Source organism: Aphelocoma coerulescens, unplaced genomic scaffold (assembly GCF_041296385.1).
Source record: "Aphelocoma coerulescens isolate FSJ_1873_10779 unplaced genomic scaffold, UR_Acoe_1.0 HiC_scaffold_39, whole genome shotgun sequence".
Taxonomy (NCBI): domain Eukaryota; kingdom Metazoa; phylum Chordata; class Aves; order Passeriformes; family Corvidae; genus Aphelocoma; species Aphelocoma coerulescens.
This window is the reverse complement of record NW_027183733.1, coordinates 377,123-403,505: the sequence shown is the minus strand read 5'-3', so window position 1 is coordinate 403,505 and position 26,383 is coordinate 377,123. Positions and strand designations below refer to the sequence as shown.

The 26,383-nt window shown below is 53.9% G+C and overlaps 1 protein-coding gene across 1 annotated transcript in view; it reads right to left on the bottom strand.

The window, feature by feature from the left end:
- Positions 1-5,474: 5,474 nt before the first annotated feature.
- Positions 5,475-26,383, bottom strand: part of LOC138101661 (centrosome-associated protein CEP250-like) — a 57,800-nt gene continuing 36,891 nt past the window's right edge. The window contains exons 19-34 of the mRNA XM_068999435.1: positions 25,780-25,933; positions 23,479-23,622; positions 22,742-23,022; positions 21,384-21,543; positions 20,596-20,805; positions 19,598-19,685; positions 18,844-18,998; positions 17,570-17,911; positions 15,399-15,592; positions 14,013-14,103; positions 11,539-11,667; positions 10,802-11,082; positions 9,444-9,603; positions 8,622-8,865; positions 7,856-8,010; positions 5,475-5,630 (exon numbers count right to left, since the gene is read on the bottom strand). Coding sequence (XP_068855536.1) covers positions 5,475-5,630; positions 7,856-8,010; positions 8,622-8,865; positions 9,444-9,603; positions 10,802-11,082; positions 11,539-11,667; positions 14,013-14,103; positions 15,399-15,592; positions 17,570-17,911; positions 18,844-18,998; positions 19,598-19,685; positions 20,596-20,805; positions 21,384-21,543; positions 22,742-23,022; positions 23,479-23,622; positions 25,780-25,933 — 2,944 coding nt within the window. The remainder of the gene's footprint in view (positions 5,631-7,855; positions 8,011-8,621; positions 8,866-9,443; positions 9,604-10,801; positions 11,083-11,538; positions 11,668-14,012; positions 14,104-15,398; positions 15,593-17,569; positions 17,912-18,843; positions 18,999-19,597; positions 19,686-20,595; positions 20,806-21,383; positions 21,544-22,741; positions 23,023-23,478; positions 23,623-25,779; positions 25,934-26,383) is intronic.

Below are 26,383 nucleotides of genomic sequence, written 5' to 3'. Positions count from 1 at the left end.
CCTTTGGAGAGCAGCTGAGCTCTCCTTCGGGACTCTTAAGGCTTCTGGGTGCTTTTTCAGGGCTTTTTGGAGGCATTTTAGGACCAAAATTGCCTTTTCATCCTCCACATTCCAGAAATAATGCCATGTCCTGAATTTATTCAAATTCAGTCAATTTAGATCTATTTTAGTTACATTTATTAAAATTTTCCAATGTGGTTGAGGCATTTTGTGTCTTTTTGAGGTGTTTTAATGCCCAAATGATCTTTTAACCCTCCACTTTTGAAATACAACATAAATATCATCCTAAATTACTCATATTTATTCACATTTACTCCCATTTTCATCCGTTTTGTTTAAATTCCTGACAAGAATGAGAAGTTGTCTTTACAAACTGTGGGCCTGCTGTAGATAAAGCCACATACTGAGAGGTAAAAGAAGCAATAATGAATCGTGCCGCAACCGGGCCAGGAGACACTTCAGAGACAGAGTCAGAGAAGCGGGTATTTGCTTTATTCGGCGCGCCGGGTGTGTGGGGATCGCTCCTCCAAACACACACACCTGGTGCTCTCTACAACACAGTATTAAGGGTTAAATTATGAATATTCATCACATTCCTTGGGACAGGTGTGGTTACACAAATTATTTCTCGGAAGTCATTAGCATATGGGCCACGCATGCGCTGTGTGTCCTGGTGGTCGCGCTGAGGAAGGCCTCTCCTCTTCCTCGGGGGTCTTTCTGATGGAGGCCAGTAGTCATCCTCGCAGTGAACTTTTTCACCTTTCTCCCTGGGCATGCGTAGTCCTTTGAGGGATGATTCAGCAATCTCTGAGATGATCCTTGTCCCCTCTATCTTGACAAGATTAGGGTGAATTCGGCTTCTCAGGCTTTGTAATGAACATCTTCTGTCTGAACTAACATTGCTGTCTCCCAATAGTTAACTTGTGCTTACATGAGGTAGTTATTGACTGCCCCTTCTTCAATAAGAGGAACCAAAAATTCCATAGGAATTCCACTAATTGACAGGGAGTGTTACTCACTCAAGACTGCCTTAAATCCCTGGACTTAGAGAAAAAGAACAGAAACACAAGGCAAAAGAAAACAGGGGGGAGGGGGGGAGAGGGAAGGGGAGAGTACACATTGGAAGGGGGTATGTTACTAGGCAATTCGGGAAGTCTGTACCTCTCAAGTACCTCAGCCAACGGGGAAAGACAGAGGGAAATGTGGCCGGGAAATTAGGATAAAAAGAAGGCTGGATCCTCCAACAATTTGAGAGACCCCACAGGAAATGACCATGATCACTCCCTTTATGTGAATAAAGTAACAGGATTTCTCTGTCTCCTTTTTGGACATAAACCTCCAGTGGTTTTGGGTTAGTTTTCCTGACATTCCGAAGGGGTTTGGGGTCTTTTCTGGGTCCTTCTGAAGCGTCCCGTCCTGTCGTGACTCCGCCCAGCCAACCCCTGAGGGGACGTTTTGCTGAGGCGGGGACGGCTGGTGCACACCCACGCCCTCCCCTCGCACAGCCAACCCCTGTGGGGAGTTTTCCCCGAGCGCGGTTTCGGCAGGAGCCGCCCCTCCCTTCTCAAGCAAATCGGTGCGGAGGGGGGACCGTGCGACGGCAGCTGAAGCGCTTGGGAGCCTCCGAAACGGCGGGCGGGCCCCACCAGGCCGCCCAATGTTCCTCCCCTCTCCCTCTCTTGCCGCCATTCCCCCCCCGCCCCAGCCCGTCCCTCACGGCCACCGCACTCTGATTGGTCGTCGCCGTGAGGCGCGCTGCGCTCCCATTGGTTCAGCCCTTCCCGAGCCACGCGCTGATTGGCGTTAGCCGCCCCTGCTGCCGCGCTTCTTCTGTTGCCAAGGGCAGCCGCGCGCTGATTGGCCGGCGGGTGAAGAAAGGGGCGGGGCAGAGCGATCAGGGCAATCCCAAGCACAGACTCGGGCTGGGCGGAGAATGGATCGAGAGTCGCCCTGTGGAGAAGGACTTGGGGGTGTTGGTGCATAAAAAGCTCAACGTGCCCCAGCCCCTTGCACTGTCACCCAGAAACCCCCAATGTCCTGGACTGACCTCACAGCGTGGGCAGCAGGGGACAGGGGGATTCTGCCCCTCTGCCCTGCTTGGGTGAGATCCCACCTGCAGAGCTGCCTCCAGCCCTGGGGTCCAGCATCAGAAGGATGTGGAGCTGCTGGAGTGAGTTCAGAGAGGCTGCAGAGATGCTCCAAGGGCTGGAGCCCCTCTGCTCCGAGCCGGGCTGGGAGAGCTGCGGGTGTTCAGCCTGGAGAAGAGAAGGCTCCGGGGAGACCTTAGAGCCATTTCCAGTGCCTAAAGGGGCTCCAGGAGAGCGGGGAGTGGGCCTGGAATGCCAGGACAAGGGGAATGGCTTTCCATTCCAGAGGGCAGGGTTAGAAGAAGTTCTTCCCTGGGAGGGTGGGGAGGCCCTGGCACAGGGTGCCCAGAGAAGCTGTGGCTGCCCCATGCCTGGAAGTGTCCAAGGCCAGGTTGGAGGGGCCTTGGAGCAACCTGGTTTGGAGGCAGATGTCCCTGCCCACGGCCAGGGGTGGCATAGGATGAGCTTTGAGGTCCCTCCATCCCAGACCAGTTGGGGATTCTATGCTGAGGAGAAACATCACGCTAGGGATGGCTAATCCAGGGGGTGCCAAGCTGCCACGGCATCATGTCCATTGGGTGGTCCCTGACAAGGCCAAAGGGCAGCTCCTGAGGAGACCAGGTCATCCAGTTGGGCCAAGACTGCAAAAGTGGGATGCCATCACTCGGTGCTGAAGGCTCACTGCCAGGTGCCCTGACCCTTGAGCAGCTGTAGAAAGCGGAGGCTTATGTGCCTTCAAGGCAGGGTAGCCTGAGCACACGGCTTCTGTCTCTCCTGCCTGTGGGTCTCCCCTGTCTGGGCAAGGGATGCAAGCTGAGCTGAGGCTGGACGTGACATCAGTGCGTGACACATCCGTCAGCCTCAGGGACCATAGAAATGGGGGCTGGCTCCAGATGCATCTTCTCCAGAAGATGCATCGCTGCCACTCACTGTGACAGACAACATGGAGAATAGAAATTTTCGGTTGCAAAATAGAGCTTAAAGACTAACTAGCAAATTAGATAAAAGAATGTAAAAGTAGACACACAGGATGCTAAACAGAGCTGAAAGCAGTGGACAAACAGATAATAAGGAACCTAAGTGGGTTTTGTGACAAAGTTATGTAACAAGAAACACCAGTGCATGCCCTAAGAGAAGTTCAAGGCAAGGTCACTTCCAATTTTGGGGGCTCTCAGCGAATACGACCACCAGAGACCCCTTTAGACAACCCTCTAAGACCATAAAAGGACTTCCAGTAAGGGGCAGAGGTGGGTAAATTAGTTCTAGGAAAGTAATGTTTATGTATTAGCCCGGAAGCACCTTGTAATGAATGTGTATGATCCTGACGGAATAAACACCCGGTGTAAAGTTTCATGACACACATCTGCTTAGAGGAGACTTCCTCTGCATGTAAATATTAGTCGTTAATCAACAGTAATACCGGCTCCAGGGAGGATCAGTGAGTGGTGTCACCACAGCCTGGCCACTTCCTGCACCTGATCCAGCAGTACTGAGCCTGCTGGCTCGGGCAGTTTTCCATTCACTTGGCCGCTCACTCGGTCCGTACCTCACCAGTCCGGCTGTAAGGAGACTGTGTGGCTGTTGAATGGTTTGCAGTGTCAGCAAAACCCTCCCTGGTCCCCCATTATTCACAGAGTCCATCAGGTCGGCCAGCCATGATTTCCCCCGTGGTAAATCTGTGCTGGCTCTTCCCAGTGCCCTTCCCTCGCAGTTGCTTGAAAGGGTGTCCAGGACCATTTGCTCCATCACCTTCCCAGGGATTCCAAAGGAGCTGATTAGCCTGTAGTTCTTCAGATCCTCTTCTGTGCCCATCTTTAAGACTGGTGTAACACTCTTTGCTGTTCTCAGGAACCTCCTTCAATGGCCAGGCTTTTTTGAAGATGACAGACAGCTCCTGTAGCTTCCTCTGGTCCTCAGACCTGGTGGATGCCTGGCTCAAGAGCTCCCTGACTATTCTCCCCCTCCCCTACTGCTTCCACAGCAATGTCTGTTCACTCCTTCTGGATAACTTGATTCTTCTTCCACAATTTTTTCTTCCACATTCCTCCTTTCTGAGATGAGGTTGATCACAAGTTCCCCGCTCAGTTGATCTCCTGTCAGCCAGGGCTGTGATTCTGCTTTTCACCTTGCTAAGTTACCTTATTCTAAACTAGGACCTCAACCCCTGACCTTCTCATCCTCAGCCAGTTCTTGAGTGTTTCCAGGATCAAGAATTCCTCCCACTGGGAGGGTGGCCGAGCACTGGTGCAGGTGCCCAGGGAGGTGGTGGAGTCTCCATCCCTGGAGAGATTCAAAAGCCGCCTGGACACATCCTGGGCAGCCAGCTCTGGGTGGCCCTGATGGAGCAGGGGGCTGGGCAAGGTGACCTCCAGAGGTGCCTCCAGCCTCCCCCAGCCTGAGATTCTGTGACTCGGAGAAAAAACAGGTTGCAGTTTCCTAAGGACAAATGCAAAAGCTCCACATGTGGCAGGATTCTCCTGCCCTCACCAAAGTGGTTCATGTCACGTGTCTCCCATCTGCAGATTCCTCCCTGGAGTGAGGATGCCCCTCAAGGTCACTCCTTGAGGCTGACAGAAATATTTGCCCACGGTCATTGGTTTGGGTGAGAAGCATCAATCTTTAATTATTAATTGGTTTTGCTGGCTTGAATATAACTGCTTCCATGTTGCTTCAAATATAATGCACTCTACCGGAAGTTATAGTTCTCTGTACTGGGTAGTCAATAACTCTGATAAAGGTCTTTTTGTGTAGTCGTAATAAACACTTTATTTTTCTATAAATATATCCTTCATCCTATGGAACACAGTTGTATAAAGGTTCAATTACACCTATTATCCTACAATCCTACAATTACACCTGCAATCCTTTAAACATAAACTATAGACAAAATCTGAGGCTACGACTGCATGCAGCTGCACCCTGTCTCCTCTCTGACAAGCCTAGGAAGTAAGGAGGTCCTTGTGACTCAACGAGAGCATCTCCTGCCTGCTCCCTGCACAGCTCTCCAGGGGTTCCTGCCGGTCTCGGGCCAGCTGTGACTGCAGCAAGGACACCTGAAAGAGGCAGAAAGCCCAGCTCAGACAAGCCCACGTGGGCAGGAGCATCCGCAGCCCCACGGTACCGGCTGTGGGGGCAGACACAGCCTCCAACTCCAGCCCTCACCAACACTCTGCCCTTGGGGAAGGGGAAAGGAACAGGCTCCCACACTGCCCCTGAACGGAGCTCAGATGATCAACAAGTCCAGTTCATGGCTGGCAAACCCTTCCCTCATACAACCCTCAGCCACCACAGGTCGGGGAGAGAGAGTTCCGACAGGATTTAGGAACCCAGCTCTGATTCCCAAAGCACGCATTCGGGCCACTGACCCCTTTCTCCACGGGCTGTGCCTCAGCACGGGGGCTGCAGCTCCCCTGAGCTACTGGAGGACTCTTGTCTTTCAGAGGTTGATGCATTTTTCTGGTCAGACTGGGAGACAGGCAATGTAAAGTAGTCTGGGGGGAACACTCTCCTAAAAGTTCTGATTCTCCTCCCTTCATGTTCATCCTGCACCTTGGATGGGAGAAAGGGTCACAGAAACCTGTCAGCAACCATGGGGCAAAAGGACCTCTGGACATCAAGGCAAGGAGATCTCTGCTCACAGACCCTCAATTGCACCAGACAGCACTGGGGGCAAAGAGCTCTCGCTGGGGGCTGTGCAGGAGAGGCCAGTGTGTGTCCGGGGACACGGGGCCAGGGAGGGAGGCAGCGGAGTGAAGGTGCCTTTGTGAAAGCCATGGGCTGCCACAACAGAGAGAACAAACAAAGGGGTGTGCCCACAGCAGGGACAGGGAGAGGCAAGGAAACAAGCAGAGGACTCCAAAGCACTGCCTGGGCACACGAATCATGATCCAGAGGAGCCTGAGGCTCTGCAGAGGCAGTGAAAGCCCACTTTACCTCAAAAGTTCTCCTGAGCTCACGCTTCTCTGGCTTGTCTTTTGCTGCTGCTGCAACCTGGTCCCGCACACATTCCACACCCCTCCTGGAGTGCTCAGACAGCCGCTTGCCCTCTGCTCCAACAGCCTGCTGGGTGTTCAGAGAGGAGATGATTCCCTTATTTCAAACACCACAAGAGCTGTCCCTCAGAAATCTCCATCTCGGGAAGCATCCTCGAAGCTCCAGCAGTGCAGCTGCTCTTCAGCCCTCGCTACAGAACTCTGCTCACTTCAGTCCATCACTCTGCTCACCTGCTCCATTCCTTTCCACACCAAATCCAACCCACACATGTTGCCTCCCCTTGCCTGGGCACGGGAGAAGCAATTCCCCATGCCCAGCTTTTGGCCTGGAGCTGATTTGAACAGCAGCTCCAGAGCTGCCTCAGTCATTCCAGGCATGCCAGCAAACAATCTGGCAGCCAATGGTCTCTGGCTGGAGCCAGGCAGACACACAAGGCTGCCTGCTGCAGCCCGGGCTGCTTTGCCCAAGCAGGCCTAGACTGACAGGGATTTAGAATCCCACCTCTTCATGGGAAACTTCATTGGAATCTTTGAGAGACGTTGCAGTGGACTGAAGATCAGTGCCAGTGCCTACCTGGAGACAAAGCCTTTCCTTCAAGATGTCCAGGTCTTTCTTCAGAGCCCCTTTGGAAATTTCACTCTTGGTCAGTGCAACACTCAGGACTTGAGCGGTCTCTTGCCATTCCTTCAAAGCAGCAGCCCCATGCTCCAACTGTTCCTGCTTGGCTTCCCTCTCCACTTCCAGTTGTTGGGTGTTTTCCTTGACACTTCGCATCTCCGGTGTTTTCATTTCATTCTTCTTTTTCAGATCTCTCATCTGCTCCTCGTACAATTCCCGTTCACGCTGCCAAAACAGGGAGGTCACTCATTCCCTCTCTCAGTTTGCTTTTCATACCAGATCGGGACTCCTGCCACAGGCAGGCAAAGGCTGCCCCTCTCTCTCTGCCTCTCGGGATGCCTCAGACCTTTGCTGGGACCGCCCTTGACGCTGAGTCTTTCCCAGCTCACTCAGCCCATCCCAGCTCCCTTTCTGCCCTTCCCCGACCTCTTGCAGCTCCACTCGAGTGTTCCTTTGGGGAGCAGCTGCCAGAACTGCAGCCAGGATTCCAAGTCCATGCTAAGCAGGATTTAGGCGGTGCCATGAGGATGTGCTCTCCAGCAGGGAGAAAGGGAAGAGCAAACACCCCCAACATTTCATTCCCTGCAGCTGGGGTGACAGGAGTGGTTTTTGAGCTCTCCTGTGTAGAGTTTCCATGGCACCATCCCCGAGAGCCCCACTGCCCTCTCTTGGAGCAGCAATGGCCACATCAGTCTGTCATTCTCTGCTGCCACTCAGGACGAGTTCTCCCCTTGCAGGCACACGTCCTTATCTGCATCAGCACTTTGCTTTTCTCTCTTTTCTCCCCACTGGCTGCTCTCTGATGGCCAAGGCCAAACACCTTTCTATTAACAGCAAACTTGGCCTTCTCACCCCTCGTTCCAGGTCCAGGTATTTGAAATCTGGACGTGGGTTTGGACACGAGGAATTGCCCAGACCATGCAATGTCCATAGAGACAGTGTGGACATTGAGAACTAGAGGGCACAAAACTCCAGCATGGAGGAAAACCAGCAGCCTCAGCACTAACTGGCTTTGACATGACTACGACATCTTTTCCTCCTTATTCAGAAGAATGCAGTTTGAAAAGCTCAGCTGGAAAGAGGTGCTCCTTAGAACTATTAACACAAGGGCCAAACATAGCTAGGAAATGGCCCTTCATGGCATCTGCCGTTCTCACCAGCACATCCTTCCTTTCCTTCTCCAGGCTCTCCAGTTTCCTCTGCAGAGATGCCACCTCCTGACAAAGAGTCACACCCTCTTCCTTCAGGGCAATGGCCTCTTTCTCCAGGGCAGTTTCTCGAGAGGTCTTCTGGTGTTCTGCCCTCCACATCGCTGCGGCAGGAAGGAGAAGGAGAATGAGAACAGCAAAGCAAAGGCAAACTGATGTGCATCCTGCAGGGACAACAGCACTGTCTTCTTGGCCTGCCTGTGTTTGCCAGCCCCTAAGGCCACAAGGGCTTCCAAAGCTGACAGAAATGAAGGAAACTTCAAGGCAGAGAAAAAAGCAGGAATCCAAGGGGCAAGGTTCAGAGGAATAGGAAAGTGTCTTTACTCTTGGGCTTGTGCAGAGTGAGCAGTCCAAGAGAGACAAAGGAGCGGGGATGCCTGTGCAGCCCTGCTCCAGAGAGGCCAATAGCCTGGGGGCTCTGGCAGGGCCTGGAGTTGGGGGGAATCGAGCTGAGGCATCCAGCTACAGCTCCTCAGCACAGACACAGCACCTGAAAGGCACCACCTGTGCACGGGATCAGCCATAGCACAGCCAGATGGCACTGCCAGCCACAGCATCTTTCTCGAGAAAAAGCTTTCACTGGCACTGGATGGAGAAATCTCCTGCTGGTTGTTCTTCCCCTCTGCCATCTCTGGGCACTTTTCCTCTGCATGGGATCAGAGAGCCCTGCTGGCAAGACAGGATGGGGCAGTGGGTGCGAGAGGAGAAGCTCTACCTTGCTCACTTTCCTCCAACTCCTGCTGCAGCTCCTGGTTGCGAGCCTTCAGATGGTCTATCTGAGCCTGCACCTCCCTCAGCTCCAGCTCCAAAGTCTTACACTGCGTGGCCATGGCCTCTGCTCTTTCCTCAGAGCTCTGGAGCCTCACATGCAGCTCAGACCCCTCAGTTTCCAGCTCCTGCTTCTCCTGAGTAGGCTGGGGAGCCGCCTTCTCGATCACTGCTTCCAGCTCGGCCGGCATCTGGAAGATGGATGCACAGAGCCTCAGGGACAGGGCTGCTCCTGAGGCAGCAGAGCAGGCAGTAGAGCAAGCAACAAAGGAGAAATGATTTCAGGCAAAAAAACATGCCCAAAACAGAAGGCACAGAGCCAAGGATTCCAATGGAAACAAGTGTCCTGAAAATAGGGAAAGGGAGCCAATGGGCATCCTTGAGGCTGCAGCTCTGAACACCGGCTGAACTGGCTGCGCTGGAAGTGCCCTCCCCAGCCTGCCATAGCCACGTCTGTGTGCCCACATTGCTCGGTGCCCAGCACAGGCACCAACTCCATCTGGGACAACACTGCTAACAGAGGGATGGAGAAGCTCCAAAGGAGTCTGCTGCTGCTTCTCCTCCCACATTTCCTGCTGGGACCCGGGAGAGAACGGAGGAAAACATCGGCAGCAGACACCAGATCCAGCCTTGGCCTGTGGGTGCAGCAGCACCCCGGGGCAGAACACGGCAGCAGTGGATGCTGCTGGGAGGAGAAAGCAGTTGGGGCCTCCAAGCCAAAGGTGATGATGTGTGTCCCTGGAGAAGAGGACGCCAGGGCACAGATTACCTGGGTGTTGAGCTTCAGCACTTGTCCTGTGCGGTTTGCACAGAGCTGCTCGGCCTCGCGAAGAGCAGAACGAAATTGAGACACCTGATTGTTCAGTGCCTGGTTCTTTTCTTCCAGTGTTCTGAGGCACAGGTTCTTTTCCTCCAGAGACAGAAGCAGCCTAAAAGGGAAGCATGCAACTCATTACTACACGGTATCACATTTTAGGAACTCTTAGGACTCGCACCACCTCGGGGAAAACTGCTCTGTCTGATGAGGTTTGTCTAAACAACGTGGCTGTTGGTTTGTTCCCCCTGCAGTCACAGCCCAGCATGTGCCCACTCTGCTTTTATTCATGAAAGAATGGGGAGTTCCTGCCTACATGTCCTACCTTCTTCTTGAGATGGGAATGTGAATATAGACCTAACAAAGTCTTGCCATGAAGAGATTAGGGGAGAGGAAGAGTTTTCTTCTGACTACCCAGGCTCCAAGGGGGAAAGGTTTGGTCAACATGGAAGAGACATTTCCTTGCCCCATCTTGTATGTCCAGGTAGGAGGAGCAGCACCCTACAGCCAGAGGATCTCGGGGAAGTTCCCTAAGATTTACCAGCACCCATCCTACTTCCAGCTGGAGAAACAAAGGCCGATAGCAGAAGTGGCAACAGAGCCTTGGAGCACAACCTGATGGAAGATGCAGAAACCTGCAGGCAAGCAAGAGGGCCCTGCCCTTTCTTTGTCTTCTTCTCAAAAGAAGAATCCAGTGGCACTGAAGACCGGCAGGACTTGGTCAGCTGGAGGGGCCCCGCTAACCTTGGTCTTGTCTCTTGCATTCTTTGCACAGTCAGTATTGCCTGTGACTCTGGAGGCTGGCAGGGACCCTGCTTGAGCCCCCCCAGGCACCTGGGGGCATTTTCTGAGGAACGATGCAACAGAGACATTCTTGGTTCTTGGGTGCCTTTGAGGGGAATCTGGCCTAGGTCAGAAATCAGGGCCTTGAGATGGTTCTGCCAAGCAAAGGCATCAGGATGCCAGGCTGCTCCAGATCCCAAAGGCTTCAAGTTACAGGACCCAAGGCGGAGCTGCTGGATGTGTCCAGCTCCTTACACTGCAGCTTGGGCAGTGTTAGCACACCCACCTCACAACAGAACACACCCCTAGAGGGAAAGAGCTACTCCAAAAGCCTTTGTCTTCAGAAAAACTCTAACTGAAGGCTTGAAAGAAAAGAAAATGAAACACAACATCCAGACAACCAGACGCGTCTGCACGGAGAGTTCAGAACTCTGCCACATAGGAAATGCTGCCAGAGCCCCTGGCCAGTGCAAAGATGGCAAAGAGGGAATCCATTCCCACAAGGCAGAGTCCCACAGGCTTTCATTTACCTGGCTTTTTCCTTCTCTAGGGTGTTCAAGGAAGCCCAAAGTCCCGAATTTTGGCGTGCCACTTCTTCCCATTGACTCCTTTCCATCTCCAAGTTCTTCAGGTGCACTTGCAGCTCCTTGTTCTGATGTTCTGCCTCCTCCAGCATCTTCTGGAGCTGCTCAACCTGCAACAGCTTCTGCCTTGACTGCTTCTGGGCCTCCCTCACATCTTGCCGGGCTCTCTGAACAATCGTTGCCTGGGACTCTCTGGAGGCTGCCAGCTGAGATGTCAACTCTCCCACCTCCAGTCAAACAGAACAAAGCAGTCAGAGGCTACAGCCACAGCCTGTCACTGTCAGCCACAGCAGAGGCTGTGAGAAAAGGCAAAGGCCAACTTTCCATTTCTCCCTGTCCTCAGAGCACCAGATTCACAATGCATACGGACAACTTGTTTCAATCTCTACGTGGCCCACCAAGGGCACCTGAAAAAGCACCTCCCACACCAAGGCCAGCAAGAAGAGGCCAGCAGGAATCCGTGCTGATGGTTGCTGGCCAACAGCCCAGAGGACTAGCCCAGCTGTCCAGGGCAGCAGCTGAGATTCAGCAGAGCACCGAGGGTCCTTCAGAGCAGCTGCCAAGGATCCCAGAGCACGAGGCAGCCCCAGGGACCACCCCAGCAGCTGCTGCTCTGCCATGGAAAAGCAAGAAGGGCACAGACCCCCTGCTGGATGCTGCGGTGCCACTGCTCTTTCACTCACCTGCTTTTGTAGAGCCTCCCTCTGCTCAAGGAGGAGATTCATTTCCTCTTTGATGCCTCGTAGTTCTTCCTCGTGCCTCTTCTGCGCTGCCTGGATTCCCCTCCGAGCTTTCTGCAGCTCAGCTTGCAGCTTTGCCTGGATGGTCTGGCAACAAAATGCAGAGCAACTTCCTGCGACCTGCCCTCAGGCTCAGCTTTTCCCACTTGCTCTCTCAAAATCCCATTCCTTCAGCGACTTCTTTTGGCTTCTCTACCCAGCTCTGCTTCCATTGTAAGCCTTGCTTCCCGGGCCTGAGCTCTGGAGTTTGCCAGGCTCTGTGCTGCCAGGGCCTGAAGCAGCCCTTGCCTCCTGACTCCCAGCACCTGCCTTTTGTGCCCTTGCCACTGCCCTGCACTCTGTTCCCTGCCTGCTCAGACTTACCTGCCCCTTCTCTTGCTGCTCTTTCACCTCCTGCCTGAGCTGCTGCACCTGCTGGCAGGCTTGGCTTAGCTGTCCCCGAGTTTGGAGCAGTGTCTCTGATAAAGAATTCTTCTCCTTCTGCTTTTCCAGCAGGACCTGCACAGAAGGAAAGAGCAGAGGGCTTGACACTTCCCCTGCAAACTCTGTGTGGCAAGAGGCAAAGACTGATGGGCTCACGCGCTCTCAGAGCACTCGGCTGCTGTTCCCCTGGGCCACTGTCTGCCCTGGGGGGGACACAGCTTCCCAGAGAGTGACTTAGAACACAGCCCAGGAGACATCTCTGGGTTGCTGTTCAGAAATACTCCAGGCGAGTCTTTAAAAAGATTTGTCTCTTGTCAGTGTTCCCGCTGCGCCCTCCCTGTGCCCACAAAAGAAAAGTCCTACAAACTCAGTTTGGCTATGGACACCGACCAGTACACACAAAAGAGGACCCTTAAGAGAACAGTGAAGATCCTCCAAGGTAAGTCTTAGGAAAACAGAGCACAAGAGCAGCACAAAAATCCCAACGGAAAGCTGATGTTTCTGCCGGGCTTCCTGTGAGAGGGCTCATTCCTGGGCCCAAAGATAGCCCTCTTCACCTTTCACCTCCCCAAATTCAATGTAGAAGACATGGAGGGCATGCTCCACACAGCCCCATAGCCTGCCATCTCCCACAGCTCCAGCCTTGCAAAAAATCACACCAATTCTCCTTGCACAATCATTACCTCTCGCTTGGCATTTTCAAATCTAGTTTGTTCCTCTTGTCTTTGAGCCTGCAGGGTGGCAACTTTCTGCCTCATCTCAAACAGCACCTTCTGGTGCTCCTGCTCTCTCTCTGCCTTCTCTTTTCCCCGTTGCTGCAGCATCTCCTGTATGTCTGCATGGTACCTTTCCCGCTCAATTGCCTGAGGAGGGGAGGAAAAATCTTCAAGTTGAAGTCCCCAGGCAAGCTCCTCGCTGAAAAACGTGAAGCTTCATCCCTCCCACAAACCCCAACCTGAAAAGACAACAGCACTGGCTCTCTGCTCTCCAGAAACCGTGTCCTGTCAGGGAATTTAAAAGGAGGCTCAGCAGGTGCAAGGATCCCAGAACCATGGAATCATTTCTGTTGGGAAAGACCTGCACAAGCATTGAGTCCAACCATTCAGAAAAGGAGGTGTCACCTTCTGGCACCCTGATGCCCCAGTCACAAGGACTGAAGGACCGGGGCCTGTTCCATTTGCTTCCAGCCCAAAGCTAATCCCTCTGTCCACCGTGGGAGCACAGCAAGACAGGAACCGAGTTCCCACGCCTGCAGCCAGCAGCACTGTTGGCATCTGCTCCACGCTGGCATCTGCTCCGTGGCAGGTGGGACTCGGGGAAGATCCTGCCCTGGGCCGCCACGCTTTGGGTGGGCACTGCCCAAGCTGCTCTGGAACTCGCCTTACGCCCTCACGGAAGCCGTGGCTGCATTTACTGGCCCAGCACCATCCTGTGGGTCTTCACGCGCCTCCAAGTCCGAGCCGCCGCCTCTCCTGCCCGGCCCAGCAGCGGGAGGCCTCTGGCAGAGGACTGCTGCCCTTTCACACCCTCAGGCTCTGCTGGTGCTAAACCAGCCCCCAGGGCCAGCTTGGACAATTCAGAAGCGTATTGTCACCTACCAGGTCTTGCAGGAGCTTGTTTATTTCCACCTGCTGAGCAGTTCCCTGAAGCCTGAGGCTTTTGTGACACTGCTGCTCTACCTGCAAGAGCTGTTGTGCTGTGTCTTCCTGCTCCTGCTTCCTGAGAGCTCTCTCTGCTTCCAGCTCACGTTGGAGGCACTTCACTTCTCCTGCAAACACGACCAACAGCAAGATTCAGAGTCTTTACTGCCTTTACTGACTCAGGCCCTTTCAGTGTCAGCGTAGGAGGGCCCTGCCTCCAGCGCCACCGCTCCTCAGAAGCCCTGCAGACAGAGGAGGCTTTACAGCAGCTTCTCTAGGTGGGGCGGCACCACAAACAAAGCACACGAGGTTCTCACCTTGTAGCGCCTCCTTGGCCTGTGTGACTGTGAGCACTTGAGCCTCCAGATGGTTGCTGGTGATCTCCAGCTGGGATATCTGCTGCTGAGCAGCAAACAGGCTGGATTCCAGGTTCTCCTTCGCTGACCTACAGGTTGCAAATACGGAGAGACATGAGCTGCTCGCTCCTGACACTCCCGGGCAGTTATTCCAGGACAACGTGGCTCAAGATGCCCAGGCCTGAGAATGCAAAACGGGTCGCATGGAAACTTGTACAGAGAAGGCCCATTTGTGCCATTTCAGTAGCAAAGCAGGGCCCTCTGAGGGAGTGCCCAGGCCTTCCTTATGGCCTGGCACAGCACAGACAGCCCAGCCCAACGTGACCTCAACAGCCGAACCTTCAGCTGCTCTTCCTGACCTATGACCCTGGCTAGCTGTGCCCACACAGGCTGGGCCGAGGAGCAAAAGCCCAGCCTCTGCTCACAGCCCTTCTCTCATCAGCACTTCCAAGCTGCTCTGCAGGGGGACAGAACAGACTCTCGTCCTGGCTCACTCCTGACTTGTTAACTCTCTTCATCATGGACATAAAGGTACATAATTTTCCAGACACTCTGTATTTAAGAGACTTCAGAACTACTTTGCATGATACAGTAAAATCTCATGGTCATGGCAGCACTTGTAAAAATTCAGAACACCATGTTGTCTGAACAACAACTACCTGAATGCAGAGACTGCAGTTTAAGCTCCTGCACGGTCAAGGAATAGACTTGCCACCTTTCTTTTAGTGTTGCCAGCTAAGCAGGCAGTAGCCCAAGTCTTGTCCTTCTTTGGAGAGTGAGAGGGACCATCCAAAAGGACCTTGGCAGGTTTGACAGGTGGGTGCCCATCAACACAGCAAGAATCCCCAGGGGCTGTCAACAATTCCAAAGAGGTTTCCCTGCTGCTCTCTAAGCAGCTCTAGGTCCTGCCTCACACTTCTCAAGAGTGTGCTTGGAAGCAGAAGGCCCTCAGCATTTTCAGCAGGAGCCTCTGGCTTCCCCCTGAATGGCAGCATGCTACTGCCAACATCCCAAGGTCAGAGCCTGGAGTTCTGAAGATGAAGCTTCAGTTCTGAAGATCAGGATTGTGTCAAGCTACTTAGGAAGGAAAGAGGGATGTTCAATGCCCAGCACAAGGAACTAAACCCAAGAGAAACTTGAGGTTTCACTCAACAGCTGCATGGTTTAAGTACTACTCAATTCAGGGCCGGGTGGCTTGCTTTTGACTTCCCACACGAGTGTGCTTGGCGGCACAAACAGGAGCCCAAGGCTCACAACAGCTTTGCTGGCTTTAGATGTCAGAAAAATAACCTTCACATTGTGGCATATTTCTTTTTCTTGAGACTTCCATTTTCTGTCCATGCAAGGTAAAAGCATCCGGAAAGGGTCTCCTCCCTGCCTTTACCTGGTCTCTGCCAGCTGCTTGGAAAGGTCTTGTTGGTGACGCTCCATGGCTGCCAGTCGGCCCTCAAGGGCAGCCTTCTCCCGGCCCAGCAGCTCCTTCTCTCTGCACACCTGGGCCAGTGCGTGCCCTTGGCCAGAGGGCTCCTGGTGCAGCTGCTCCAGAGCCCTGCTCAATGACTCTTGCTCCTGGGAAACCTGGAAGCAGGACAAGGTACAGCTCGAGCCCTTCCTCAGGAGCCCTGTGCAGAGCCAGCCAGTGCCACCTCGCAGGCAGCCAGAGGACAGGGAGCTCCCATGCTCTGGGCTCAAAGTTTCACAGCATCTGCCCTCTGCAGCTCCGATACCCTGGGCTGCCAAAAGCCTCTGGCACTGTTACCTTGGAAGTGCTGTGTCAGGCCCTGCTGGCTTGCCTGGCACCAGATTGCTCCTTCCCAACAAACATCCCTGCCCCAAATTCTGTGTTGTCACCCAAAAATACTGCATCTTCCACAACTGCCAATACACTTGACTCTAAGCACCAGCAGTGCAGCTGCTGTTCAGCCCTCGCTACAGAACTCTGCTCACTTCAGTCCATCACTGCTCACCCCCACGTGTTGCCTCCCCTTGCCTGGGCAAGGGAGAAGCAGATCCCCATGCCCGGCTTTTGGCCTGGAGCTGATCTGAACAGCAAGCTCCTGCACAGCCAGCCCAGGGACAGGGAGCAAACTCTCCTTCTCCCAAACTTCAGAGCATTCCACATGGGAGCAGAGCACAATGTGGGCAACGAAGCCCACGGGGAGAATGAGCCTTCAAGCACTGCTGAGGCCACGAAACTCCTCCAACTCTTCTTTCCTGACACCACGGGCTTGTGGCTGCTGGGCTGGCTGGCAGCAGAGAGCCAGCTGCTCCCACCTCCTGCTGGCTCTGCAGCGGGTGCAGCCACAGCAGCTCCAGCACGGTGCCCTCTGTCTGCTCTGGAGCAGAGGAGCTGCCAGCCCTGGGAGCAGCGCTCAGGGCTTGCCTGGCTTGGGGAAAACAGCTCAGCTCACAGCTGCTACTCTGCTTTCTGAGGGACATGTGCCTTGCCAAGGGTTGTGTTCCTCCCACCAAGGAAGATGATGTTCTCACCTGTCCAGAAGTCGACCTGCTGTGCTGGGAAGACGGGGGAGCATCCACTCTAATGGTATCCGAGAGGTAAACATTCCCAAAGATTCTCTGGACACTCCTCCCTTCAGGTTCCACCTGCAGGTTGGATGGGAGAAAGGGTCACAGAAACCTGTCAGCAAACATGGGGCAAAAGGACCTCTGGACATCAAGGCAAGGAGATCTCTGCTCACAGACCCTCAATTGCACCAGACAGCACTGGGGGCAAAGAGCTCTCGCTGGGGGCTGTGCAGGAGAGGCCAGTGTGTGTCCGGGGACACGGGGCCAGGGAGGGAGGCAGCGGAGTGAAGGTGCCTTTGTGAAAGCCATGGGCTGCCACAACAGAGAGAACAAACAAAGTGGTGTGCCCACAGCAGGGACAGGGAGAGGCAAGGAAACAAGCAGAGGACTCCAAAGCACTGCCTGGGCACACGAGTCATGATCCAGAGGAGCCTGAGGCTCTGCAGAGGCAGTGAAAGCCCACTTTACCTCAAAAGTTCTCCTGAGCTCACGCTTCTCTGGCTTGTCTGCTGCTGCTGCTGCAACCTGGTCCCGCACACATTCCACACCCCTCCTGGAGTGCTCAGACAGCCGCTTGCCCTCTGCTCCAACAGCCTGCTGGGTATTCAGAGAGGAGATGATTCCCTTATTTCAAACACCACAAGAGCTGTCCCTCAGAAATCTCCATCTCGGGAAGCATCCTCGAAGCTCCAGCAGTGCAGCTGCTCTTCAGCCCTCGCTACAGAACTCTGCTCACTTCAGTCCATCACTCTGCTCACCTGCTCCATTCCTTTCCACACCAAATCCAACCCACACATGTTGCCTCCCCTTGCCTGGGCACGGGAGAAGCAATTCCCCATGCCCAGCTTTTGGCCTGGAGCTGATTTGAACAGCAGCTCCAGAGCTGCCTCAGTCATTCCAGGCATGCCAGCAAACAATCTGGCAGCCAATGGTCTCTGGCTGGAGCCAGGCAGACACACAAGGCTGCCTGCTGCAGCCCGGGCTGCTTTGCCCAAGCAGGCCTAGACTGACAGGGATTTAGAATCCCACCTCTTCATGGGAAACTTCATTGGAATCTTTGAGAGACGTTGCAGTGGACTGAAGATCAGTGCCAGTGCCTACCTGGAGACAAAGCCTTTCCTTCAAGATGTCCAGGTCTTTCTTCAGAGCCCCTTTGGAAATTTCACTCTTGGTCAGTGCAACACTCAGGACTTGAGCGGTCTCTTGCCATTCCTTCAAAGCAGCAGCCCCATGCTCCAACTGTTCCTGCTTGGCTTCCCTCTCCACTTCCAGTTGTTGGGTGTTTTCCTTGACACTTCGCATCTCCGGTGTTTTCATTTCATTCTTCTTTTTCAGATCTCTCATCTGCTCCTCGTACAATTCCCGTTCACGCTGCCAAAACAGGGAGGTCACTCATTCCCTCTCTCAGTTTGCTTTTCATACCAGATCAGGACTCCTGCCACAGGCAGGCAAAGGCTGCCCCTCTCTCTCTGCCTCTCGGGATGCCTCAGACCTTTGCTGGGACCGCCCTTGACGCTGAGTCTTTCCCAGCTCACTCAGCCCATCCCAGCTCCCTTTCTGCCCTTCCCCGACCTCTTGCAGCTCCACTCGAGTGTTCCTTTGGGGAGCAGCTGCCAGAACTGCAGCCAGGATTCCAAGTCCACGCTAAGCAGGATTTAGGCGGTGCCATGAGGATGTGCTCTCCAGCAGGGAGAAAGGGAAGAGCAAACACCCCCAACATTTCATTCCCTGCAGCTGGGGTGACAGGAGTGGTTTTTGAGCTCTCCTGTGTAGAGTTTCCATGGCACCATCCCCGAGAGCCCCACTGCCCTCTCTTGGAGCAGCAATGGCCACATCAGTCTGTCATTCTCTGCTGCCACTCAGGACGAGTTCTCCCCTTGCAGGCACACGTCCTTATCTGCATCAGCACTTTGCTTTTCTCTCTTTTCTCCCCACTGGCTGCTCTCTGATGGCCAAGGCCAAACACCTTTCTATTAACAGCAAACTTGGCCTTCTCACCTCTCGTTCCAGGTCCAGGTATTTGAAATCTGGACGTGGGTTTGGACACGAGGAATTGCCCAGACCATGCAATGTCCATAGAGACAGTGTGGACATTGAGAACTAGAGGGCACAAAACTCCAGCATGGAGGAAAACCAGCAGCCTCAGCACTAACTGGCTTTGACATGACTACGACATCTTTTCCTCCTTATTCAGAAGAATGCAGTTTGAAAAGCTCAGCTGGAAAGAGGTGCTCCTTAGAACTATTAACACAAGGGCCAAACATAGCTAGGAAATGGCCCTTCATGGCATCTGCCGTTCTCACCAGCACATCCTTCCTTTCCTTCTCCAGGCTCTCCAGTTTCCTCTGCAGAGATGCCACCTCCTGACAAAGAGTCACACCCTCTTCCTTCAGGGCAATGGCCTCTTTCTCCAGGGCAGTTTCTCGAGAGGTCTTCTGGTGTTCTGCCCTCCACATCGCTGCGGCAGGAAGGAGAAGGAGAATGAGAACAGCAAAGCAAAGGCAAACTGATGTGCATCCTGCAGGGACAACAGCACTGTCTTCTTGGCCTGCCTGTGTTTGCCAGCCCCTAAGGCCGCAAGGGCTTCCAAAGCTGACAGAAATGAAGGAGAAAAAAGCAGGACTCCAAGGGGCAAGGTTCAGAGGAATAGGAAAGTGTCTTTACTCTTGGGCTTGTGCAGAGTGAGCAGTCCAAGAGAGACAAAGGAGCGGGGATGCCTGTGCAGCCCTGCTCCAGAGAGGCCAATAGCCTGGGGGCTCTGGCAGGGCCTGGAGTTGGGGGGAATCGAGCTGAGGCATCCAGCTACAGCTCCTCAGCACAGACACAGCACCTGAAAGGCACCACCTGTGCACGGGATCAGCCATAGCACAGCCAGATGGCACTGCCAGCCACGGCATCTTCCTCGAGAAAAAGCTTTCACTGGCACTGGATGGAGAAATCTCCTGCTGGTTGTTCTTCCCCTCTGCCATCTCTGGGCACTGCCCTTTTCCTCTGTGTGGCATCAGAGATCCCTGCTGGGACAGGATGGGGCAGCGGGTGGGAGAGGTGAAGCTGTACCTGCTTGAATTTCTTCCAACTGTTTCAGCAGCTCCTGATTGCTGGCTCTGAGATTGTCCCTCTCAGCCTGCCCCATGCCCAGCTCCAGCTCCAAGGCCTGTATCTTCTTCCTTGCATCATTCTGGAAGAGGCAAGAGGAACAGAATCACCTGTCAGTGCCACTGCTGGCAGGAGACAAAGGGCTACAAACACTAAAGCAGAAATAGCCCAGGTGGGAGAGGGCAGCTGGACCGTACTGGTAGATGTGATCGTGATCCTCCTTCCTCCCCATGCTAGTGAGACAACCCCCCTACAAGAACTTCCACCCATCCTGGCCTTGGCACTCTGCTTGTCCAGCAGCCCAGCAGCAGGACAGGATTTCTGGGTGCATATTACCAGATCTTTCTGGGAATGCTCCAGGTGCTGCTGCAGGTCTTGCAGAGCTGCTGACACTCTGTCCACTGTGAGCTCTGCGGGGACATCCCCATCCTGAGAAGCACTTAGGCCCAAGACATGACCCTTTTCTGAAAAGAGAAGACATTCTCTTTCAAGATTTAATCCAACAGTCTCCAACAAACAAGGCCTCTTTCTACCTAGGAGGAGGTGCCTTTGTCATTGTCCTAGAGCTCGCCTTGCAGCAGGATGTGTGTCACAGGCTGACGTTATTTTGATGACCACTAATGTCAGCACTGCCCCAAAGACAACTGCATGGGCCCTGTGGCTTGACAGGACTTGGGCCCTTCTCCCTTCTGACTCTAATCACTTCTCTACAAACAAACATGGACTTGTGTCTCTGCAGGGAGACAAGACTTCCCAAGGCCTGAGTCAGCCTGAACTGACAGGGTGAGTGTGTCATACCAGGATGACCAGGAACCACCCCCTCGCTCCACCTGCTCTCCCAGCCTCCCACACTTGCCTGAGCTCCAGGTGACCAAGTCTCTGCTATCCCTGATCACGTGGTGGAGAACCAGGAGCAGTTTGTCCAGCTGGGATTGAGTTTCCTGGTGAGCACCACTGGCCTGCTGACACTTTGTGGCCAAGGCCTCTGCTCTGTTCTCAGAGCTCTGGAGCTTCCTACGCAGCTCAGACACCTCAGCCTCCAGCACCTGCACAGAGTCCCTCAAGCTCCGTTCTCCTGCTCGGGACTCCTCCAGCTCCTGCAGCAGCTGCTTCTCTCGAGTTGCCTGGGTAGCCTCCATCTCCAGCACTGCCTTCTGCAGGGCCCGCATCTGGAAGATGGATGCACAGAGCCTCAGGGACAGGGCTGCTCCTGAGGCAGCAGAGCAGGCAGTAGAGCAAGTAACAAAGGAGAAATGACTTCAGGCAAAAAAACATGCCCAAAACAGAAGGCACAGAGCCAAGGATTCCAATGGAAACAAGTGTCCTGAAAATAGGGAAAGGGAGCCAATGGGCATCCTTGAGGCTGCAGCTCTGAACACCGGCTGAACTGGCTGCGCTGGAAGTGCCCTCCCCAGCCTGCCATAGCCACGTCTGTGTGCCCACATTGCTCGGTGCCCAGCACAGGCACCAACTCCATCTGGGACAACACTGCTAACAGAGGGATGGAGAAGCTCCAAAGGAGTCTGCTGCTGCTTCTCCTCCCACATTTCCTGCTGGGAGCCGGGAGAGAACGGAGGAAAACATCGGCAGCAGACACCAGATCCAGCCTTGGCCTGTGGGTGCAGCAGCACCCCGGGGCAGAACACGGCAGCAGTGGATGCTGCTGGGAGGGGAAAGCAGTTGGGGCCTCCAAGCCAAAGGTGATGATGTGTGTCCCTGGAGAAGAGGACGCCAGGGCACAGATTACCTGGGCGTTGAGCTTCAGCACTTGTCCTGTGCGGTTTGCACAGAGCTGCTCGGCCTCGCGAAGAGCAGAACGAAATTGAGACACCTGATTGTTCAGTGCCTGGTTCTTTTCTTCCAGTGTTCTGAGGCACAGGTTCTTTTCCTCCAGAGACAGAAGCAGCCTAAAAGGGAAGCATGCAACTCATTACTACACGGTATCACATTTTAGGAACTCTTAGGACTCGCACCACCTCGGGGAAAACTGCTCTGTCTGATGAGGTTTGTCTAAACAACGTGGCTGTTTGTTTGTTCCCCCTGCAGTCACAGCCCAGCATGTGCCCACTCTGCTTTTATTCATGAAAGAATGAGGAGTTCCTGCCTACATGTCCTACCTTCTTCTTGAGATGGGAATGTGAATATAGACCTAACAAAGTCTTGCCATGAAGAGATTAGGGGAGAGGAAGAGTTTTCTTCTGACTACCCAGGCTCCAAGGGGGAAAGGTTTGGTCAACATGGAAGAGACATTTCCTTGCCCCATCTTGTATGTCCAGGTAGGAGGAGCAGCACCCTACAGCCAGAGGATCTCGGGGAAGTTCCCTAAGATCTACCAGCACCCATCCTACTTCCAGCTGGAGAAACAAAGGCCGATAGCAGAAGTGGCAACAGAGCCTTGGAGCACAATCTGATGGAAGATGCAGAAACCTGCAGGCAAGCAAGAGGGCCCTGCCCTTTCTTTGTCTTCTTCTCGAAAGAAGAATCCTGTGGCAATGAAGACTGGCAGGACTTGGTCAGCTGGAGGGGCCCCGCTAACCTTGGTCTTGTCTCTTGCATTCTTTGCACAGTCAGTATTGCCTGTGACTCTGGAGGCTGGCAGGGACCCTGCTTGAGCCCCCCCAGGCACCTGGGGGCATTTTCTGAGGAACGATGCAACAGAGACATTCTTGGTTCTTGGGTGCCTTTGAGGGGAATCTGGCCTAGGTCAGCAATCAGGGCCTTGAGATGGTTCTGCCAAGCAAAGGCATCAGCATGCCAGGCTGGTCCAGATCCCAAAGGCTTCAAGTTACAGGACCCAAGGCGGAGCTGCTGGATGTGTCCAGCTCCTTACACTGCAGCTTGGGCAGTGTTAGCACACCCACCTCACAACAGAACACACCCCTAGAGGGAAAGAGCTACTCCAAAAGCCTTTGTCTTCAGAAAAACTCTAACTGAAGGCTTGAAAGAAAAGAAAATGAAACACAACATCCAGACAACCAGACGCGTCTGCACGGAGAGTTCAGAACTCTGCCACGTAGGAAATGCTGCCAGAGCCCCTGGCAGGTGCAAAGATGGCAAAGAGGGAATCCATTCCCACAAGGCAGAGTCCCACAGGCTTTCATTTACCTGGCTTTTTCCTTCTCTAGGGTGTTCAAGGAAGCCCAAAGTCCCGAATTTTGGCGTGCCACTTCTTCCCATTGACTCCTTTCCATCTCCAAGTTCTTCAGGTGCACTTGCAGCTCCTTGTTCTGATGTTCTGCCTCCTCCAGCATCTTCTGGAGCTGCTCAACCTGCAACAGCTTCTGCCTTGACTGCTTCTGGGCCTCCCTCACATCTTGCCGGGCTCTCTGAACAATCGTTGCCTGGGACTCTCTGGAGGCTGCCAGCTGAGATGTCAACTCTCCCACCTCCAGTCAAACAGAACAAAGCAGTCAGAGGCTACAGCCACAGCCTGTCACTGTCAGCCACAGCAGAGGCTGTGAGAAAAGGCAAAGGCCAACTTTCCATTTCTCCCTGTCCTCAGAGCACCAGATTCACAATGCATACGGACAACTTGTTTCAATCTCTACGTGGCCCACCAAGGGCACCTGAAAAAGCACCTCCCACACCAAGGCCAGCAAGAAGAGGCCAGCAGGAATCCGTGCTGATGGTTGCTGGCCAACAGCCCAGAGGACTAGCCCAGCTGTCCAGGGCAGCAGCTGAGATTCAGCAGAGCACCGAGGGTCCTTCAGAGCAGCTGCCAAGGAGCCCAGAGCACGAGGCAGCCCCAGGGACCACCCCAGCAGCTGCTGCTCTGCCATGGAAAAGCAAGAAGGGCACAGACCCCCTGCTGGATGCTGCGGTGCCTCTGCTGTTTCACTCACCTGCTTTTGTAGAGCCTCCCTCTGCTCAAGGAGGAGATTCATTTCCTCTTTGATGCCTCGTAGTTCTTCCTTGTGCCTCTTCTGCGCTGCCTGGATTCCCCTCCGAGCTTTCTGCAGCTCAGCTTGCAGCTTTGCCTGGATGGTCTGGCAACAAAATGCAGAGCAACTTCCTGCGACCTGCCCTCAGGCTCAGCTTTTCCCACTTGCTCTCTCAAAATCCCATTCCTTCAGCGACTTCTTTTGGCTTCTCTACCCAGCTCTGCTTCCATTGTAAGCCTTGCTTCCCGGGCCTGAGCTCTGGAGCTTGCCAGGCTCTGTGCTGCCAGGGCCTGAAGCAGCCCTTGCCTCCTGACTCCCAGCACCTGCCTTTTGTGCCCTTGCCACTGCCCTGCACTCTGTTCCCTGCCTGCTCAGACTTACCTGCCCCTTCTCTTGCTGCTCTTTCACCTCCTGCCTGAGCTGCTGCACCTGCTGGCAGGCTTGGCTTAGCTGTCCCCGAGTTTGGAGCAGTGTCTCTGATAAAGAATTCTTCTCCTTCTGCTTTTCCAGCAGGACCTGCACAGAAGGAAAGAGCAGAGGGCTTGACACTTCCCCTGCAAACTCTGTGTGGCAAGAGGCAAAGACTGATGGGCTCACGCGCTCTCAGAGCACTCGGCTGCTGCTCCCCTGGGCCACTGTCTGCCCTGGGGGGGACACAGCTTCCCAGAGAGTGACTTAGAACACAGCCCAGGAGACATCTCTGGGTTGCTGTTCAGAAATACTCCAGGCGAGTCTTTAAAAAGATTTGTCTCTTGTCAGCGTTCCTGCTGCGCCCTCCCTGTGCCCACAAAAGAAAAGTCCTACAAACTCAGTTTGGCTATGGACACCGACCAGTACACACCAAAAGAGGACCCTTAAGAGAACAGTGAAGATCCTCCAAGGTAAGTCTTAGGAAAACAGAGCACAAGAGCAGCACAAAAATCCCAACGGAAAGCTGATGTTTCTGCCGGGCTTCCTGTGAGAGGGCTCATTCCTGGGCCCAAAGATAGCCCTCTTCACCTTTCACCTCCCCAAATTCAATGTAGAAGACATGGAGGGCATGCTCCACACAGCCCCATAGCCTGCCATCTCCCACAGCTCCAGCCTTGCAAAAAATCACACCAGTTCTCCTTGCACACTCCCTTACCAACAAAATGTCTATCAGGATCTATTCCAGTGCTGGACATTTTCAGGATGGTTGAGGAAAGCAATTTTGCTTGCTGAAGCAAGTGAAAATTCACAGGGTTTCTCCTTCTCGGACAAAACCCACATCAAAGTGTCCCCTCCTCCAGTGTGCAAAGCAGCTCTCTGCAACGAGGGCATGCCTGGCAGGGAAACGGCTCTTGTGGTGAGCAGTCCTTTAGTGACTGATGGCAGTCTGGCTGATGTGGCCAAAGCAGACTCTCTTTGTGCAGCAGTTCACACCGACAATACCATTTACTTGTCTTACACAAAGAAGGTGTCTCATGGCCCTTGCTGGTATTCAAGCCTGAAGACTACACTGTGGTTTTGAGCTTTTCTCTTCAAAAGCAAAACCTCTGCTGGGTATTTGCCAAACCTACCACATACTCCAGAACTGAGACTGTCTGACAGAGACCATCAGAAACAAACCCTTCTCTCACAGCTCTCCTGTAACACCCAATCCAAACCTCCCCCGGCACACTTGGGGCCGTTTCCTCTTGTCCTGTCCCTTGTTCCCTGGGAGCAAAGACCAACCCTCACCTGGCTGCACCTTCCTGTCACAGGGAGTTGGAGAGAGCGAGAAGGTGTCCCCTGAGCCTCCTTTTCTCCAGGCTCAGCCCCCCCAGCTCCCTCAGCCACTCCTTGTCACACCTGTGCTCCAGACCCTTCCCCAGCTCCGTTCCCTCTTTTAGAGGCTCTGGGGCTGCCCAAAGGAACAAATTTTGCAGAAGCATGTAACCCTTTGCTGATGAACATGCATATGCCTGGCTAATAAATGCGTGTGCCATCTTGAGCCAGGTGTGCACAGCAGTGTCCCTCTCTTCTACTGCCAGAAACAGCATCTGGCCTGATCTGGCTGGCACAACTCCCACTCCCACAGGTGCTGCCTAGGAATAAGGTGTCCAGAGCCACGGTAACATCATGCCCCTCTTGCTCCAGCAGCTCCCTCTGAAGCTGCAATTCCTCCAGTGCCTGCCTGTTGACTTCCAGCTCCCTCTGCAGTGATGGGTCTTCTCCCTCGAGTGCAGCCAAGTCCTCCACTGTACAAGAAGGGGCAAGACAAGTTTTCAACGGAAAACCAGCCTCATTTCCAAAACCAACCTCCATCCTGTGCTGCTGCTCCGCCTTTTCCGCCTGGGCTGACGCTTCCTTCAGCTGCTTGCTGTTCTTCTGGCGCAGACTCAAGGCTCCTGGCTCCGGGATTCCAGTGCATTGCTGCAGCTTTTCCTTGGACTTCTCAAGGTTTTCACAGTCACTGCAGAGACAAGGCTCAGTCAGAAGAAGGAAGAGGCCTGAAGAGCCATCGATCCCATTTTCAGCCCTCCACAATGGAGCTGGGGGCAGTGGGCTAAGGAAGACCTTGCTCTTTCCCTCCCAAGGAAATCCTCCAGAGGCAAAGGGAAAGGAAGGCAGGATTTTGCCTTCCTTCAGTGAGAAGCAGTGGCTGGACAGGGGCTCTCAAAGAACAGAATTCAGGGAAGCAGCACGGTGAGAGGAAGGAGTCTTCTATTCCAACATCGCTGTGCATCTCCCAGGCAGCCTTGGGAGTCACAGTAGAGCATGAAAAGCCCTGACAGGACGATGCTCAAGAGCCACACTGAGGCCTACACATGGTAGGGCAGGTGAGTTCTTTGCCCAGAACACCTCTGAACTCCCAGACCTGGACGCAGATTGCCTCTGGAACGCAGGAGGAGGAGGAAGAAAC